Source organism: Elephantulus edwardii, unplaced genomic scaffold, assembly GCF_000299155.1.
Source record: "Elephantulus edwardii isolate Elephantulus edwardi_28Jun2011 unplaced genomic scaffold, EleEdw1.0 scaffold00003, whole genome shotgun sequence".
NCBI classification, from domain to species: Eukaryota; Metazoa; Chordata; class Mammalia; order Macroscelidea; family Macroscelididae; genus Elephantulus; species Elephantulus edwardii.
The window spans coordinates 20,891,413-20,905,094 of NW_006399753.1; the positions used below are offsets into that span (position 1 = coordinate 20,891,413).

At 41.3% G+C, this 13,682-nt stretch overlaps 1 protein-coding gene across 1 annotated transcript in view; it reads right to left on the minus strand.

Annotated features, from left to right (window-relative positions):
• COL14A1 (collagen, type XIV, alpha 1) overlaps positions 1–13,386 on the minus strand; it is a 226,996-nt gene extending 213,610 nt beyond the window's left edge. Inside the window, exon 1 of the mRNA XM_006879473.1 lies at positions 13,259–13,386. Coding sequence (XP_006879535.1) covers positions 13,259–13,346 — 88 coding nt within the window. The 5' untranslated portion in view covers positions 13,347–13,386. The remainder of the gene's footprint in view (positions 1–13,258) is intronic.
• Between the last annotated feature and the right edge of the window lie 296 nt (positions 13,387–13,682).

The following is a 13,682-nucleotide window of genomic DNA, read 5'->3' on the forward strand; positions in this document are numbered from 1 at the left end:
AGAAAGAGAGAGGGAGGAAAGGATGGAGGAAAGAAGGGAGGGAAGGAAGGGAGGGAGGGAGGGAGGGAGGGTGAGCCCTCCAGATCATGGAATGGAAGATGTCTCTACCTCATTACACAGCTTCCGAGGAACACCATGGCACAACCACCAACCCACTGAGACTCACAGCCTAGCCAGGGTGATGCGGGACCTTAACCATCCGACTCACTCTCACTTTGCACCTCAGTGTTTGCCACTGTCAGCTGCAGATTGCTAATGTGGAAAATAGTTGACAGGAAACTTTTTTCATTATCGCCGTAAAGACAGACTAGTCAGATAAAGAGACAGTTGATATGACGAGTAGTTGTAGAGGACAAGAACAAAGAGAAAAGGATAATGTGGGTAGGTTTTCTCGGCTGCAGAAAAAGGGGCAGAGTCTGAAGGAAATACTTGGGGAGGTTGGTATTGGAGGACTGGAAAGGGAGTTGGATAGACTTTAATGGATTGAGTGACTGAATTTTCCTGAAACAATGTAGGAAGGACGCTAAGGCTGTTGGGTAAATAAGTGAAGGCACACATACAGAAGACAGGGTGTGGGGGGGATTGCAGAAATCAGCGGAGCCCTCACCTAGACCCTTGCCAGTCAAAGCAGCCAAGGTGCATTCATAGATCTGCCGAAGCAGCTCTGACCCCCAGACTAAGCTCTTTCTGTGACATCTACCAGGAGGAATAAGGGAATCTTTTAATGTCCCACTGAACCTCAGACCTAGAGAGTTTAATGTGCCTCTGAAAAAATGAGAATAAAAGATTGTTTGCACTACGATTGTAAATGGGAAATGCCAGATAATGGGGTGGTGGGTAGTGGGCAGTAGGCATCGTGTGATTCCCAGTGCTGCTTTTGTCTTGAAGAAACTTTAAGCACATACATTATTGTCCTCGAAGCCTCCATTTCTTTGTTTTTTAAGGCCATATCAGTAGTACTTTTCGATAATTTTCAATAGGGTAATGGTGTAACACATCATAAAGGTGGTCAGTAAGTATTCGTCCTACCTCCTTACATCATCTAAAAGTTGGTCTCAAAATGCTATTTAATCCTTACAATAATGCATTGATTTCTTACATATGAATAAGCAGAAGCTAAAGGCCTGGTCACATACTGGTGAGAGATAGAGAGTCGGAGCTCTCCAAGAACAGAGGAAAACCTTCATGACACTGACAGCATCTGGGACCCTGGGCTCCAACACAGCACTGACGCTGAGGATGGCGGGCCCGGCGGCATCTTGTTCTGTTGCACGCAGGCTGCGATGAGTCAGAAGCAGCCTGAGAGCATCAAAAGACAACAGCATCCTCAGTAAAGAAGGCTAACTGTATGCACACCCATGTTTATTGTGGCTTTGTTCACAATAGCAAGGAGTTGGAAACAACCTAAGTGCCCACCAACAAACGAAGCTGTGGTATATTCACGCAATGTAATATTACACTGCACTGAAAAACAAGGAACTCATGCAGTATTATTCAAAATGGATGACCCTGGAGGACATTATGCTGAGTGAAATATCTCAGTCACAAAAGGACAAATACTGGATGGTGCCACTGTTGTAAAACAGGACTGACATCGGGGTTGGGGGGAGACTGAGAAAATGGGTTGAATAATATATACTGCATTGAAACAGATGAGGGAGAAAACTGTTTAAAAGGGATATGTGATTAGGTATTTTTGTCGTGACAGGAGTCCAGAGCGAAGGCTGCATAGTGGAGTGGACCTAGGGGGAGGGAATGTACAACAATGAAAGAATTTTTCTCTTACTTTTCCAAGAGGGTAGTGTACTAGGGGTGAGGGTTGGGAGGGGAGAAAAGTGCAACAATGAATGAATGGAAATTCAAAGTCTCTGTAAATTTTCATTGATATTAATTATAATTTTTTAAAAAAAGGCTAACTGTGCAAAACAAAAACATCTGCTCCCATTCTCAAGTCAACAAGAATTCAAGAGCTTCCATTTCTTATTACTTGTAAAATATTAAATTATCAAAAGAAAAGACGCCTTCAACGACAAAGTGGCCAGCCCTAACATTGGGAGGGAGCTCTAGCGGTAAGAAGTTGCCCTGCCAACCCAAAGGCAAGCTGTTCCAACCCACCAGTTGCTCCTTAGAAAGATGAGAACTCTCCTCCCATGCAGTTTACGGCCTCAGAAAGCCCGCTGGAGGGCCAGCTGCGAATTAGCTCTCACTCAAGGCCACTCAGCAACAAACCTGACACTAGAGAGCTTTGGTGGCCTAGTGCATAGGAAGCTGTGCAGTTAATCCAAAGACTGTTGCCTCTCTGGTGGTTCAAATCCACCAGTGGGTTTGTGGGGAAAAGATGGGCAAGCTCCTCTCATAGAATTTACAGCCTTGAGGTCAGCGAGGAGCTCGTTCTGATTCACCAGCAGTAAGTGAGTTTTTTAAACTTAACATTTGTGAGTTAGTTACTCTTTTGCTAGATTTGCAACTCCAAGGAAATAATCTAATTAGAGATAGGCCCTTATTACATAGAAAAGAAAATTAAATCTAGTCATTAAAATACTTTAAAACAATAAATCCAAGTTTCGGAGCCAAAAAAAGTTAATATACTGGAGAGGCATCATTGGCAAGCTGACTGCAGAGTTTTGCACGAACGAAAGGAGGCTGCATGCAGGAGAACATCAAGGGGAAACGGACTGCAAGTGGGACGAGGTTTCAGCTGATTCTGCTAGCAACCCAGGCGTGTGGCCACAAGGGGAGCAAAGATTTAACACCACTCCGGATTCCTAGGCTAAAGTGTGGATTTACAGGGTGGTGCGAACAGTTAACACACTTCACTGTTCTTCAAAAGGTTCCAGGTTTGAGTCCAGCTAGAAGGACCTCAGAAGAAACACCAGGCCTTCTACATAAAAAATATCAACCACTAAAAACAACAACAAAAACCCACAAAAAACCAAACCAACAACAACACCAACCCACCACAAAGAACAAACAAGTTTGCTTGAAGAAAGTACAACCAGTTGGCTCCTTAGAGGCAAGGATGGTGAAACTTGGCTCGCACATACTCTGGGCCTATTGGTAGGAGGGGCCAGTCCTTGGAAAAAGACCTCCCGCTGGGAGAGGTCAGTGGAAGAGAGGAAGACCCTCAACGAGGTAGCCTGACATAGTGACTGTAACAGTGGGCTCAGGTATATCAGAGATGATGAGGATGGTACAGCACAGAGCAGGGCATATAGATCTGCTCTTCATAGGGTTGCTATGGGCCGTGTCTGCTTGACAACATCTGACAACAAAACCCACATGGTTCGCCATTCTCCTCTGACAAACAAGGGGTCACTGTGAGTCGGAATCAACATGATGGCAACAAAGAACTAGTCGGTTAAAGAGTAGACATCTCGAAAGCTTTCTCTCTCCATGCTCCTGTTCTGTAGACGCTACCTGAGCTCACAGCCATCAACATCTCTTTAGTCAACAGCTAAATCGCTGGCAGAAGTGAATGATGGAAACCCGGGCCACGCTCAAACAACACCAGCCATGCTCTGGAAGCCAGAGGGGCATCTGGGTTTGTTCCAATGAACGACTTGAGGAAATAAAATGTGAAGGAAAGGCTGCAACAATGCCCACCAGTATTCAAGACTTTCTGTAATTCACAAGGGCTTCATTTGACTGTAGTCCTGTTATAACTTCTGGCAAAGACAGATGCCATCACTTCCTTTTCATCAATGGCCGCATCGATTGCCAGATACGCCTAGATCCACTCATCATCAGTAAAAGGAAACCTGGTTTTCTTCGGTGAGATACAAAGTTCCTATTACTTTCTTGGGTTTTGCCAAGAGCGGAAAACATCGAAAAGGAGAAATGCTAGTTAAGAAAGAAAGAGGCATGAGGTCACAGTGGTGAATTTCAAAGTTAGCTCTTTTTTCGTGGGAGGAAGGCAGTGGGATGTGTGCCCAAAGCAAAGGCAGCAAGATTGACAAACACTGTAAGTGTGGGGGAGAAATCTCCTGGAATAAAAATCCATGTATATTTAATACCAAACCCAGGATCTGTCTTTTCGCAAACACAAAGGAAATGCTTTTACACACGGACTCAACTTCCAGTAAGAATTATAAATGCTTGCGTGAACTTGGCACAAGCTCTGTGTCTGTAAGCTTTTCAAAAAGACAAGAAGTACCAAGTTTGATTTCTCCACACACTCAAGACCCCAGCACAAGCCAACATCCTCACCCTTTGCCTAGTGCAGTCAGGCCCCCTAGTATGGGATGGCAGCCAAAAAGAACATTTGTGAACATACACCCTTCAGCCCAAAGGGGGACTGAAGAGGAAAACTATGGAAGGCCCATTTGTCACTACACAGGACTAGGCTTGTTTCTGAAAGTACAGAAGTCTTTCTCTATGTTTATTTTATTTTGTTTTGAGAGAGATTTTCTTTAAAGTAAAAGGGGAAAAATGTCACCTCAATCACCCCCATAGAAAGAGAAGGATTTCTATACTATTCCATTAAATGTCATTTGGGAAATTTTATCTCATAATCTGAAACTTTCATTACAGGGCAAGTTTGCAGTAAAAGTTCTCTTGAAAGTGCTTACGTGCAGGGATGTCACATAAAAGACAAAGGTGTACCTGCTCGAGCCATGATCTTTTCACTTGTCTCAAATGTGTGTGAGAGGTGACCAATGAAAGGAAGAATGGAGAATGGATGCCTTTTGGCTATAATGCTTCTGAAGACATGTGAATACACTATTGACTGGCCAAACAAGGAAGAAACGCTGACAAATGCCCCTCAGAAGCAAAGACGAGAGAGACTTCGTTTTAGACACTTTGGTCATTTTATCAGAAGGGACTAAGGATGAAAGTTACACAAGTGTTCAGGTCTTTCATTCACAGGGTCACCATGAGTTGTCTACAACTCGACGGCACTTAACAAAAACAACATAGAGAGAGCTCTGTTGACCTAGTGGATAGAAAGTGATGCTACCAAGCCAAAGGTGGGAAATTTTAACCTGTGGCCCTCAGGCCTGGTTTTAATTGTTTTTAGTCAAACATTCTTCTAAGTGGTATAGCACTGGTCTGTCCATTTGCTGTACAGAGGTAACTCGTGGTTGCTGTGATGCTGAATACTATGACACTGATATGTCAAATGTGAGAACGGTTATCCATGGTGGACAGTGTTTGGTGGAGCTCCCCGATTAAAACAAGCTTGGAAGCAAGAGTGGCATCCACTTACCAAATGGCTTGCCTCCGGAAACCCTATGAACTTGGAGAAATGATGAAAGTTATACAAGTGTTCAAGTCTTTCGTTCATAGGTTCGCTATGAGTCACCTATGACTCAACGGCACTTAACAACAACACAACAACTACCTATAATGCTTGGTTAAGGGGAAAAGAGGAAGATTCTCAGTAAGATGGTCCGGCATGGTGACTAACAGCCCAAAGATGGCAACAATTATGAGGTTGGCACAGGACTGGGCAGGGCTTCATGCTGTTGTTTGTGTGGTTCTTCCGTTTGGGGATTGACTCAACAACAGCACCTTACAACAGCAACAAGGTTCTGTTCTTCCTTCGTCTCTTCCTTTAACTGCAACTCAACTCAACTGAAATCTTGCTGTTATGACAACTGCTAAAAAGAATTATTTCTACTGAAATGCCCTCACTACTCTCCTGATATACCTACCTCGTTTTTACACAGAGACACTGAAGTTAATGCCTTCTGCCTTCTGTTCTCTACTACCCCAAATCATCCCCTCACTTCTTTTTGTGCAACACTCTGGTTTTGTTCCAGAGAATTACTTCCACAGAGCCTTGGATATACTTTCTATCTACTATCCTTTGCTGGCTGCATCAAAACAAACAACAAAAACCAACAAACACTGTAGTCAAATTGATTCCAACTCATAGCAATCATGCAGGATAAAGCAGAACTATCTTACAGTGTTTCCAGGGCTTCAATTTTTAAGCGGTCAGACTGCTAGGTCATGTCTTTCTCCTACAGACCGGCTGGTGGATTTGAACTGCTCATTGTTTGTTAGTAGACTAGCACTTTAAACACTGCACCTGTAGGGCTCCTTGCCTGGCTAAGGGAACTCGCCAAAGAATCAGAAACAGCCCAATAATTAAAGGATTAAGAAAATCTGTTCTTTCATTCCAATGAAAGAAAATGGTCATTAAACAAAATCTAACTCACTGCTCATGCTTGGTAGGGTGGAGGGACAGCGCAGGAGGGGATTGATTCAGTGACTGGGATAATCGGGATGGGAGTGTCAGAGACAGTGCGATTGGCACAGGGTAGAGCAGAGTTTAGGGCTGTTGTACATAGGGTCGCTATGAGTCGCAAACGACTCGATGGCACATAACAACAACAACCCACTGCTAGAGACAGGGAAATATCAGAAATTCAAGCTGGTTGCAGAAGAGATGGAAAAATGGATAGTACTGAAATCAGAGAATTATTACCTCAAAGTAGAGAATAATAGAAACATATTTACTTGTGTTTTACTGACTATGTAAAACATCTGACTTTATGGATTATAATAAAATAACATTGAGAAGTATGGGAATTACAGAACACTTAATTGTGCTTATTCAAAACTTTTCTACAAACTAAGAAGCAACCCTCCAAACAGAATGAGGATTTATAACTATACTGCATAGTTTAAAAGTCTCCAATGCTGAGCAAATAATTAAAAAAGCTGGACCAGAAGAAGAAGAATGAGCATCAAGAGTAGAGAAAGACTCACAAATAACCTTATGCAGAATTATTTTTGCAGATGTCTTTGCAAACTTTGCTTACAAAAATTGAGGAAGGCTTCAAACATTTACTGAAGAATATCAAGGATGACGGTCTTCAATGTAGAGTACACCTCACCATCAAGAAACAAGAATCCTCACATCTGGACGGATAGGCATTTATCACGATAAATGGAGAAAAAAGATTCAAGTTGTCAACAATTTCATTTTGCTCAGATCCACAATCAACACCCATCGTTGCAGTGGTCAAGAAATCAAAAGAAGTGTTGCATTGGGGAAATCTACCATCAAAGACCTCTCCAAAGTGCAAAAGAACAATAATTTAAAGACAAAGGTTCACCTGACTCAAGCAATAGCATTTGCAATGACTTTGTAGCATCTGAAAGTTGAACACTGAATAAGGAAGAATTAAGAATTGATGTATTTCAGTGATAGAGTTGGCAAAGAGAACTGGACGCAACATCACTGACAAAGAACATCAACAATAACAAAAAATCTGTCTTGGAGGAGGAGCAACCAAGATGCTCCTTGGAAGCACGGGTGGTGAAACTTCATCTCACATATTTTGGGGAATGTTTGGGGCTGGTCCAGGAGGTGCCTAGAGGAAGAAGAATTGATACCTTTGAACCATGGTGTTGGAAAAGAGTACTGCACATCCTATGGACTGCCAAAAATAAGCCCCCAAACAAATACATATGTCTTGGAGAAAATGCAGCCAGAGTGCATCTCAGAGTCAAGGATGATAAAGCTTCTGGCATGTTGCTAGGAGGGGCTATTCCATGGAGAAGGACATGATGCTCAGAAAGGCAGAGGGTCAGCAGAGAGGAAGACCCTCAACCAGGTAGAATTACACAGTGACTGCTGCAATGGGCTCTAGACTGTCAGGAAGTGTAAGGATGGCACAGGATAGGACAGGTTCGGATCTGTTGTTCATAGGGTCGCTATGGGTTGTATTTGACTTGATGGCATCTAACGACAGCAACAACGTGAAGTGCCAGTCCTTGAAAGACACTTTTGCTGGGGAAGTCAGAGAGCCATCCAATGAGAAGATGACTCTTGAGGATTTGTACAGTGACTGCCACCAGGTCCTTAAGCATGTGAGGATGGCACTGGGTAGGGCAAGGTTTCAATCTGTTCTCCACACGGTCTCTGGGAGATGTCATCAACACAATGGTAGCTAACAACAGCTGCTGAGTAGATTCCAATGCCCAACAACCCCATAGGAAAGAGCAGGATTGCCCCATAGTGATTCTAAGACTACAATGCTTCATAGAAGTCGACTCTCTCATCTTTCACCTTTGAAGCGGCTAGTGGATTTGAACCCACCCTCTTTGGCTCCCATAGAGTTTCCAACTTCTCAAACTTTTCTGGGCTTGACCATTTAACTCTTACTATGATTATAGAGTTATTGCCTTCTCTTCCAGTATTTTCCCCCTTAATTTGCTAAGAGAAAGTGTGTTAGGAAACCAAAAATCTCTAGAACAGATGCAGTAGCATGGGCAACAACAACAGTGTTTCCACTTTTAAAACAGAGCTTCAAGTACCCTTTTGATGGAAAACCTATCGTAGTCATAAAATAAAATGCCTTTAAACAGCAGCAAAGTGCATAACTATTTCCCAAGGGCTTTTAAAAACTTTAGCTTTTTTAGCTCAGTTATTTTTCTATTAAACGCATTTATTGCCCAAATGATCTATAAATAAGAATAGCCAAGTCTGGAGAGAAATTTACTGTGTGATATGCTACAGAGGTCTTTTTTTAATCTTGCATAGAACTTAATGCGCTATAATTTCATGGCTTGTTAGAAAGACGTTGAAAACAGCAGTAAGGAAAATATTGTCTTCTTGCAGTGTTTGACTACTAATATAAGCATAAATATGTATAAATGTATTAACAGAGAGGTCTTTATAAAGTCACATTTGGCTCTCATGCAAAGAAATCTTCGATTTTATCCACTTTGAGGCTTTTTAATGGCAGTTAACTTCACCATCAGTAGTTCCTTCTCATAACCATCCAAAGCAAACACTGCGAGGACCAGGTACATATTTACTGAGAAATTCTCAGAAAATGTTGATGCCATCATTCTGTCATTACTCTACACATTTTATCCCTACAGCCAACACAACATTACTTTTTCCATGTTCCAGTTCATTTAACAACTTGTCTTGAAAAGAAGATGCTGGAATAATCTAAACACAAATATTGACTTAAATCATTTACTTGGATTCACAGTCTCTGTAAAGGGAAGTTTTACATAAAGAAATAAATGTAGAGACTAGGTATAAAATACATTCTATTGATTAGCAATGTAACAGAGGGAGTTACTCACACATATCACTTTTTTTTTCTTGTTGTGTACCCTCGAATCAGATCCAACTGGCACAGGAAGAGGCTGCCCCTCCTCCAGCGGAGCATCTGGTGGATTAGAAACATGTGCCTATGGGATTGCAGTGCAGCTTCTTGCCACTAGGCCACCAGAGCTCCCTAGGCATATCAATTTTAATACCAACTGTAAGTTTGTTCTTGCTGCTATAACAAAGTTACCTCAACTGCAGTGGCTTCAAGTTACCTCAATTGCAGTGGCTTCAAGTTACCTCAGTTGCAGTGGCTTGGATCAACACAAGTTTATCATCAGGATATTTATCTACTGGAGGTCAGAAGTCCAAAAGTAATCTCAATGAGGGACAATCAAGTTCTACGCATACCTGAGGTCCTTTCTGGATGCTCTGGGAGAGAACTTCCTTTTTTGCCTTTTGTGGCTTCTAGAAACTGCCTACACTCCTTGGCTCACAGTGCCCTGACATCTTTAAAACCAGCAATGACCACTTGAGTGTGGAATCTTCCACATTATAGCACTTTGATAAGAATTCTTCTACCTTTCCATAGTAAAGACTTTTTTTTTATTATTATATTGGGCCCACCCAGATAGGCCAGGATAACTTCCTTCAAGTCTGATTATTAGCCAGTGTCACTGATTGAACCACGTCCTCGAGAATGTCAATCTGGCTGATTTATGGTTCTCTGTGTTTTGGATGTAATGTTGTAATGTGGCAGTTATGGAATGATGTGCTCATCTCCCAGATGTGGTCTGATGTGATCCTCCTTGACCTGAAATAGGGGAATTACGGTGGGATTTGGTATCCTTAATAAGTTTGCAATCCCAATGTAAGGGGAACTCCCTGGAGTGTGACCTAAAATACCTTTCATCTCACAAAGGATAAAAGGAGAGAGAAGCTGGGAGAGAGGAGGTAGGGACAGACCTCAGGATCACTGAGAAAGAAGAACCAGGATCAGATGAGTCCTCTGCACCCAGGTCCCTGTGTGGGGACACTCATGAATTCCAGGAGAGACATGGCAATCTGTAAGGACAGAGATCTTCTTCCAGAGACAATAGAATGAGAATGCCAACCACCTACACCTGATGTTCTGAATTCAGTCTCCTGAATTGTAAGGTAACAAATATCTTTTTGTTAACACCCACGATCCATGGTATTGCTAGAAGAGCACTTAGATATTAAATGATTGTTCATTCTGCTACTTTATCTCTTCACCAGGTAACCTAACACATTCACCAGTTCCAAAGATCAGGATATTAACATTTTTATAGGATATTGTTCTGCCTAACACACTGACCATTAGGTTTTCCCACTTGTTCATAAATATAACACTAAAGGTAGCTACTCTATGAGGTTTGAGAGCACTTAATGTCAGCAAGCACACCTACCAGAAGCAAAGTACTTTCTTGCACATCAAATATTTTCAAACCTGGCTTTGCAAATTAGCGTCAAATTAGGCCAATCCCTATGAACACGCTATTCTGTTTGCCTTAAAAGCAGAAAAGAAGTCAACCAGAATAAATGAAGGTCTTCATTCCTGGCTTAAAATCAATCCTGTAAGTAAATGATAAAGAACAAGGATGGCACGGTGGAAGTAAGATGGGATTTCTCAAAGTCTCACAGACTTTACAAAACTCAACCCACCTCTTTATATCTTTGTCTTTTTTCACAATTCCCCACATCACCTGTCCTGAGTTGTGTTACTTTACAATTCTATGTCTCTGTTGTTGTTATTGTTATGTGCCACTGAGTCAACTACAACTCACAGCACCCCTGTGAACAATGGCTCTGAACCCTGCCCTATCTTGAACCAGCTTCCTAATCTCTGACACCCCTGACCCCACTGCCACAGTCAGTGTCAGTCCATCTTATCCAGGGTCTTCCTCTTCTATACTGACCCTCTACATTTCTACGCCTGATGCCCTTCTCCAAGAACTGGTCCCTCCTAGTAATATGCCAAAAGTACGTGAGACAGAGCTTCAAAATCTTTGCTTCCAAGGAGCAAACTGGTTTTGCCTTTTCCAGGACAGACCAATTTGTTGTCTTGGCAGCCCATGGTATGTTCAATACTCTTCTCCAGTACCACAACTTAAAGACATTGATTCTTCTTCTGTCATCCTTAGTCATTGTCCAGCTCTCAGATGTATAGCAAGTAATTGTGAAGACCATGGCCGGGATCAGCTGCATCTTAGTCACTAGGCTGATATCACTGCTCTTTAGAATTCTGGAGAGATATCTGAGAGTAGATTTTACCAATTCACCTCTGTCTCTCTAGTGGACAGTAAATTATTTAGATAAAGAAAATAAAGTCTTTTCCATCTTTGTATCTTGGATTTTAGATCTTACAATATGTGTCCTGCAAATGATTATGTAAAACATAATTTGGAGAGTTCTGTATGACCAGCTATTTCATAAATGACCACTTCTCAATTCAGCTAGACTGAAAAAGTCATTGGGGAAGACTTAGCAAGTTGCCAAACTTTTGGTTCTTAAGAAATTCTGACCCTCTCCACCACCACCATCATCACCACCACCCTCAGTTGCCATTTAGTCAATTCAGACTCAGGGTGACCCCAAGTGTGTCACACTAAAACCCATAGGATTTTCAGAAGCCGGTTTTTCAGAAGCAAGTTTTTGTTGAAGGATAAACTAATCACTAGCCAAGACCGTCCTTACTTTTCTGTCCTAATGAAAAATATTTTCTTGTCAATATATTAAAAAAGATTTGTCTATCAAATTGCCTCTCTGTGATGTATGGGGAAAGTGGATAAGATCATCAACATAAAATGTCACAACCGGTATGGAATCATGGGAGTTAAATTCTGTTCCTCCTCAGACAGCTAAGCCACACCAAGAGCAAGCATGATGTGTGGCTCACGAATCTGACTTTTGTACAGCCCTTAATGTCAAGCACTGGCATTAACACGTTCATCTCACCTTGCCTCCCCCACTCAGACCGCCATCCACAACTGAGGAATGACTCTGAGTACAAACAGTTTGGTTTCTACTATGTTTGTCTAGTGATGTCATTTGGTGTGCTCTACATAGTGTGCACTTCAGGAGTTGGCATCAGATAATACGTATTTTAGGCTTTACAGACCATACAATCTGTCACAAGTACTCATCACTGATTTTAGTGGAAGCAGCCACAGACAGGATGTAAACAAATGAGCATGGCTGCGTTCCAATAAAACTTTATTTACAAAAACTGGCAACATGTTATATTTGCCCATGGTTTGCAATTTTCCAACACCCAATTAATAAAAATCAGGGGAAATCACAACTAAAAAGGGCAGATCTCCATCATAAGATGAAGAATGGATTTTAAAAACTTAGTTTCTTAATCAAAACAAAGGAATTAATCTTGCCCCAACAAATACAGCAATGATCCCTACCACCATGACCACCTTCACCAAAAAAAAGGGCTGATGAGGTTTGGTGAAATTAAAACTCTTTAAATATTGCTAGTGGTACTGTAAAATGGCATGATTGGCAAGGTGACTGCTGCAATGGGCTCCTGTGTGAGGAAGTGTGAGGATGGCGCAGGACAGGACTGGTTTCAGATCTTTTGTTCATAGAGTCACTATGAGTCATACTCAACTCGATGACACCTAACAACTACAACAACTATGTAAAATAATATGAAATTTCTTTAAAAGGTTAGAAATAGAGATGTGTTATAATCTAGAAATCCTACTACTTGCTATATATCCAAGAGACATAAGTACGGTTATATTAATGGACATGTGTACTCTTATGCTCATTACAGCATTATTTACAATAACAAAAAGAGGGAAACAACTAAAGTGCCCACCAATGAATTAGTGAGTAAACAAAATATGGTACATTCGTACAAATGGCTAATACTTAACTCTAAAGAATAATGAAAGGTCTGTGAAACATTTTATGGATGAAGCTGGAGGACATTATACTGAGTAACATACATCAGACACACAAGGACAAATTGCATATGGCTTCACAATTACAGAAAATTAAGAAAAGATATACACGCGGAAAGCAACATACTTTGACTGGTTCCAACTCACAGCAACTTAAGGACAGAATAGAATTGCTTCACAGCATTTCCACGAATATAAATAAAGGACTATTTTGCTAAATAACATAAAAAATGATAATTACAATCAACATGTCTGCTCGAGCCCCTGGGCCGGACATTATTATAAAGATTTCAATTACCTTGAGCCAGGACGATGGTGCAGAAATAAGCAGCTGTCAAAAGACTTGGGAGCAGCCAGTACCGTATCTTGTACTGAAAAATCTCCATTTGGTTTCTTGCTTTTTACATGGAGTAAAGTAGCAACCTGAAAACACAAAGCAGAAGACGTTTTCTGAAGGTTGAAAACACTGGCTATGCAGTTATCTAGAAAAAGAAGCCAACATAGCATGAGTCTGTCAGGAAGTAAATAATTTCCTAAAATACTGTCATACATTCCACTCAAAAATACAGACTGAAACAAGAAAGGGGTTTTTTTTTTAAATTATTATTATTATTGTGTGTGTGTGTACTGTCAAATTGGATCTGACTGGTATAGGAGGAGATTTTCCCTCCTTCTCCAGCAGAGAAGATTTTTTTTTTTTTAGGTGTTATAAAATAGTGAAA